The sequence below is a fragment of the Oculina patagonica genome, chromosome 5, assembly GCF_052425735.1.
Source record: "Oculina patagonica isolate OP01 chromosome 5, crgOcupat, whole genome shotgun sequence".
NCBI lineage: Eukaryota > Metazoa > Cnidaria > Anthozoa > Scleractinia > Oculinidae > Oculina > Oculina patagonica.
In genome coordinates, this window is record NC_135762.1 from 15280688 (window position 1) to 15287002 (window position 6315).

The following is a 6315-nucleotide window of genomic DNA, read 5'->3' on the forward strand; positions in this document are numbered from 1 at the left end:
GACTGTCAGTATTCGTCTCTTACGGGAGAGAATTGTTGCGCTTGAAAAAGTTCACGGCCTTCACAACGTTAACAGAACTACGTATATTGTAAGAATTTTGGATAGAAAATAATAAATGGCGAGCGGTAAAATAATAAATTTGAACTGCAAATCATCGCTTTTGATGAAAAGGAATTTCCAAGGCTGTTTTAGATTTGCTTTGTAGTACGGTGCTTATTTGGGGGCGGCGCTTATTCGAGTAAATACGGTATGCGAAAATTGATCCTCCGTGTTCAGCAGTCGACGCAAGACGGACTCAAAAGACGACTGGGGACGAGTCAGCTGGATGTGGCAACCATTGAAGGCTGCTGACCTATAACTTTTTCGAGTTAATGTTAATTCTCCTCACTGCTTATAACTGTCACCGCCCTGCGAAGATAGAAACGTTTTCATCACGCCAATGATAACCATGGACATTCAGCCAGTTCTTCCGGAATACGAGAACAGGGATCCGGGGAGTCAAAATGATTTTGTGAAGGTACAAACGAATGAACTTAAATCGATTTTGAACTTGTCGTCTGTGTAAGGGGATCTGTGACATAGCTCGTGCGCTGAACTCTGCCTAGGCAGTTATGTAGTTAATTGGTTTTGACATAGCCTGCGTAGCAGGCGCCGTAGTTTCGAGCGTACGTATGGGAAACGCGAAAGGCGCGAGTGGTTAAAATGCGTTAAAAACGTAAACAAACGCCTGCTACGCAGGCTAGTTTTAACAAGGAACGAATGCAAACTTTAAACCTATCGTTTATAATTCCCAGTAAATTACTGGATTTTTCCATCGCATCTCACCAGCCTTGTCTCGCGTTAGTGCCTTGTGATAAGTAGAAAGTGATGGGAATCGAATCGTCGTTGTAAGCCATTTTTGAAGTATTTTGAGAGGGTAGGAACGATATTTTAGAAATGCAGATTGTTTCTGTGAGAATCCGTTTGACGTTTTATCAGAGCATGATTTTCTGACTACTTGCAATACGGAAATTCAAGATAGGTAGGTTTGGTCGAGCGGACTGTGTCAAATGGATCTGCGCTGGTCAATGGTTTTCCCGTTTATATATTATTCAGTTTGTGTTGCCATCTGAGCTCTTTAAAAATCTTTGTGTTTATTTTTGACTTGTTCGCCTATCGTTTTTACTTGACTTCATCAAAATTTTAAATTCAAAATTGTTAACCCTATAAAGCTGTTCCTTTCACATTTGAGACAACCTAACTCGATGTAATCTCAAATGTTATGGAAACGAACAGTTTCCGCACTACACAAAATGGCCGTCATGTGATAAAGCAGTAAACTAAAACAGAAGATTTCAGTTAACTGAAACGTGTGTCAGCTGAGCTGTCATTGTGTATGGTGCTGATTCTGTCCTTAAAGGACTGCGTATGATCTGTCACGTTTCCTACAAAGCAACCAATCATTTTGTCTCAGATTCAGATTAACTTCATATTCTAATTTTAAAAAATAACCTAAAAATCTCCAATTCTTCTTACTTCTCTAAATTTAACTAATCCTTTAAGAAAAACTATCTCCTCTCAAAATCTCCAAAAATCACCCAAATACTTACACAACACCCCTAAACATAGACTTATTGGACGAGCATAGGGTTTTTGCATTGTTTAAAAAGCGAACGAGATATTTCCAAAAAACTCATGAAAAGCGGCAGAAAAAAACCTTTATGTTAAGTCCCGCCTTGTGCTCAAAATATATGTCAATCCATTCGTCCCTCAACCAGATACTACAACAGGATACTACGATCGAACGACAATTACACAAATTATTTTCTGCGTTTTCCTAAAAGCTTGCTTTAGTCTTTGTTCTTTCTTCCTTTTTTTTCCTTTTTCGAAATTATGATTCCAACGTGAGGCACCTCACGTCCTGGGAGCAGCTAGATTGTCACACTAGACGTGGTATTCATCGAAAGGTGCTGACCATTAACGCGCGCTGCTTAAAACTTGCTAAAACTGTCACAGGACCTTACAACATCACTGTGCGCAGTTAGAAACGTTATTATCACGCCAATGATAACCATGGACAGCCAGCCATCGCTCCCGGAATTTGAGAACAGGGATCCGGGGAGTCAAAATGATTTTGTGAAGGTACGAACGAATGAACTTTACTCTATTTTGAACTTATAGTCCGTGAGAGGATCTGTGACATAGCTCGTGCGCTGAACTCTGCCTAAGCAGTTCTATAGCTAATTGGTTTTGACAAGGAACGAAAGCAAACTTTAAAGCGAACGTTTATAAATTCCCAGTAAATTACTGGATTTATCCATCGCATCTCACCAGCCTTGTCTTGCGTTAGTAGAAAGTGATGGAAATCGAATCTGTCGTTGTAAGCCATTTTTGAGTTTTTTTTAGAGGGTAGGTTCGGAGTGTGAGAATCCTTTCAACGTTTTATCAGCACATGATTTTCTGGCTACTTGAAATACGGACATTCAGGGTAGTTTTGGTTGAGTGGGCTGCGTCAAATGGATTTGCGCTGGCCTATTTGGGGATATTTTCCCGTTTATTGTTCAGTTCGTGTTTTCATCCGAGCTCTAGTTACGTTTAGTGCTTTACGTTCATTCTCGACCTTTTGGCCTATAGAGCGTTTTTTCCTGGCGTCAATAAAATTCTAAATACAAAACTATTTAAAGCTGTTCAAAACAGTTCTTTTGGCGTATTCTAGACATACATCAGTGTCTAATTGCTGGGGAAACAGTATATGCCATAAGAGTGTTTTGTTTTGGAAATAAGGAATTTTAAAATTCGAGACAACCTAATTCAACATGATCTCAAATTTTACAGAAACCAATATTTCTGAGCACTTATCAGATAATTATGCTAATTATAATAAGTTTAATGAGTTAAGTATTTTGATGTGCAACCTTGAACGCATAAGTTTGGTTAGCAAAATCTTCCTTCCCAGTTCACGAAGACAGTTTTGGTCGCCGTATTAGTGTACCAAAGTGAAACCGGCAATATTGTGTACCCATACAAAACTCTGTGATTACCGAATTTTGTTTTCCCTATTACTTGGCTAACGTAATCTCAAATGTTATAGACAGTTTCCGCACTACACAAATGGCCGTCATGTGATAAAGCAGTGAAACTAAAACAGAAGATTTGAGTTAACTGAAACGTGTGTCAGCACGTGTCCTTAAAGGATTGCATATGATCTGTCACGTTTCCTACACAGCAACCAATCATTTTGTCTCAGATTGGAATGAGGGGGACAGTGAGGGGTGCTGAACACCGCATTACCGCAAAAAAAAAAAAAAAAAAAATCAGTTAATATCGCAATACCGCAAACAAATTTGGCAAATAATGCAATTTCACAGTAAGCTTGCATATTTGGCAAAATTGTCGACGTGATGGCAAAAAGCGAGGCAAAAACGAGCGTTGGGACCGTGAAAACAATGACACGACATTAAACTGATTGTTGAGACAGTGAATTTTGCATAAAAAAATGTTTGACAAAATAAGGCTGTTTCAGCTTGCTTACGAAACGACCAGAAACGGATAAAAATGGTCGGGAAAATGTGAAGGATAAGATTCTATACCGATCCCGCAGGTTCAAGATTAAAATTACCGAAATACCGCATGAAAAATTGGCGAATACCGCAAACCCTAATATCCCCCTCAAAATACCTGAAATGCTTTTCAATTATATGCTAAGATATAAGACTCACTGAGTGATAACAAAACTACTCCAAAGTGCAACGCATGACTTTCTTCACGAAATCAAATTTGGCCAAAAACTTGGCTGTAGGGAGAGCTGCCAAGTTAACATTTGGGGAATAACATACGCTTCACCTACCCAACAGTTTTTGATGCAAGCAAAACGAGTAAGCTGGCTTTAATATCGACGTAAAAAGGCACAATAATAGGTAAAACATTAGCAATGATCAATAAACGTGCAAAGCACTTACACAATAAATAAAGTCATGATTAACGGCATGTTGTAGAACAAGTTGGTCACAAATTCAAACTGCATAAAAATGTGAACAGTCGCACGTGCGAAGCTAATTGAAAAAGACACGTGATACAATAACAGTCTTGGATGTAACAAAACGAGATGTAACGCAATCTTGGTTACAAAGAGGGAAACCACGGTTGTCTAAGCAAGATTGAGTACGAATACGAGTTTTCACTGAAACCAAATTCGTGTACCTCCTAAAATCTTATCACACCAATCTTATCCATAACGTTTATTTATGTGTTAGTCAGCAACAAGAAAGTCTCAAAATTCGAGGGACACAGTTGTCTCGAAATTCCAAAGTCGTACTCCAACTCGATCTCGTACTAATCTCAAATCTAAAAGTTGTTTATATCTTAGTGAAAGAACCTTTTTTCCTCGCAATTTTTTTAATAATGTTAGAAATATGAGGAAGTAATGAGTTTAAAGTCATTATAAAGGTGGTGGTTAAGCGTTTTTTCGTGTTCCGTGTAATTAAGTAAACGTAAAAGACTTTTTTCCCGTGAATATGAACGTAATATAAAACCGCTAGTATGTCGTTACAAAGCCGTCAGTTCACAGCTCCTGTTAATGCCTATTACAAACTTCCTTTAAAAATGAGTCTAAGAAGGCATTTTGAATTACTTGTAACACCTTTCATGTTTTTCTCTTTTAACATAGTACGACTTTGCGTTATATTCTCTACAGGTTGCTTATTCAGATGTTATCTGCGAGCCATCAGCAGTCCAAAGCCCTCAATGCTCTTACCAGTTCATCAAAATCATCTATGATTACACCCTCTATATCACGTACTCGGTTCTGACGATTGTATTTGGCGGCCTTCTGTCCTTTCTGTACGCTTTGTCCTGTGGAACGTTGAGCTTCTTCATGATTTGGGTGGCTACTCCGTTTCTCCGTTTCTGGCTTATTCCGCTGGGGCTTGCTGGGAAGTTCTGGATCGCCATTGTGAAGTGCTGTTGCGATCCCTATTTCGAGTCATGCGGAAGGATTTTCTCAAACATCAACATGAACATTAATCACCGTACTATTCAAAATGTGTAGCTTTTTCCATAGTTTGTCTTGCACGAGTTATAGAATTATAAAACGTAATAGTTTCTTTGTAATGTACCATTATAGTTTCTGCTCGAACATTTAACAATACTTAGTGTGGTCAATGTAACTGCAGTTGCAGTAAAAACAAGAAAAGATCGTGGAACCATTTTTAAAAGTGAACATTTGCTCCCTTTCTTTTAGTTTAGAAACTTGGATTATTTCATAAAACGAAAGAATAGATTTTAGTCAATGATTGACCCTCTTCAGTATTGTAGACGTGTAACAATACATATTAAAACAAGTTAAAATTGGTCCTGGCCATCCATGACATACCGATAACGATCTAGTGGCTCGATACAACAGTGACAAACTTTACATATTGAACAACCATCAACATCACAAGCCGCCCCCCCCCCCCCCCACCCTACTCTCCCCATCCTGCGTTGAGATCCCATATAAATGATCTTATAAAGGTGGAGTAAAGTTCTTCTCTTTCGAGGACGATCGACTTCGGTGTCAGTTAAATATCGAGGAATGAGGCTTGTACATTCTTCTGCCCCCATTTACTAATCGAGGATATCAACATTTCTTCAGTAATATTGTTGATTATACATTGAAGTCACTAGCTCTCTTCTCATTGACTAAAACCCCACGGCTAATTCTTGGAATCCACGCAACCTACAGATTGGTGAATAATCTGCTAGCAGATAATTTAATAATCTGTTGGTTGCGCGCGCAATGCATGATTTCCAAGAGCAATGTGGCAGGCATCTGACGGCGAAGGAAATTCATAGTTCGTCGATTCGCTTCTTCAACCGAGAAACAACTGACTAGAATAAACGGGAAATCAAATCTCAATTTAGGTAAACTGTCTGTCAAGCCAGTATTAAAACACAGACGCATGGAAACACCTCACATCTTTTAAATCTGTTTCTCATAGAAATTTAAAGGAAACTTGACTGATATAATGTCGGCAGTGCGTTACTAAGGGCAACATCGTATCAATCGCGCTATTCTTATTTTTATTATTATAATTAGTAAAAATGCTCGAAATATAACAAATTACACAAACTATTTTGTGCGTTTTCGTGAGAGCTTGCTTTAGTCTTTGACGGTTCTTTTTTTTTTTTTTTTTTTGTTCTATTTTTCGAAATTATGATGATTCCAACGTGAGGCACGACACGTCCTGGGAGCAGCTAGTTTGTCACACTAGACGAGATAATAATCGAAAGCTGCTGACCATTAACACAGACTGCTTAACTGTCACGGTCCTTAAACTGTGAGAAGTTAGAAACGCT

General features: G+C 38.5%; 1 protein-coding gene across 2 annotated transcripts; it reads left to right on the forward strand.

Annotated features, from left to right (window-relative positions):
- Positions 1–387: 387 nt before the first annotated feature.
- LOC144654501 (caveolin-1-like) lies at positions 388–5396 on the forward strand. 2 transcript variants are annotated; one of them, XM_078514646.1, is made up of 2 exons: positions 388–517; positions 4673–5396. In XM_078514646.1, exons 1-2 carry the CDS (start codon positions 440–442, stop codon positions 5024–5026), a joined length of 432 nt encoding a protein of 143 aa, XP_078370772.1. In that variant the 5' UTR covers positions 388–439; the 3' UTR covers positions 5027–5396. The 2 variants fall into 2 exon arrangements, with proteins under 2 accessions (XP_078370772.1, XP_078370771.1); XM_078514645.1 differs by lacking the exon at positions 388–517 and adding an exon at positions 1799–2121 and having other exon boundaries at positions 4673–5383.
- The last annotated feature ends 919 nt before the right edge of the window (positions 5397–6315 follow it).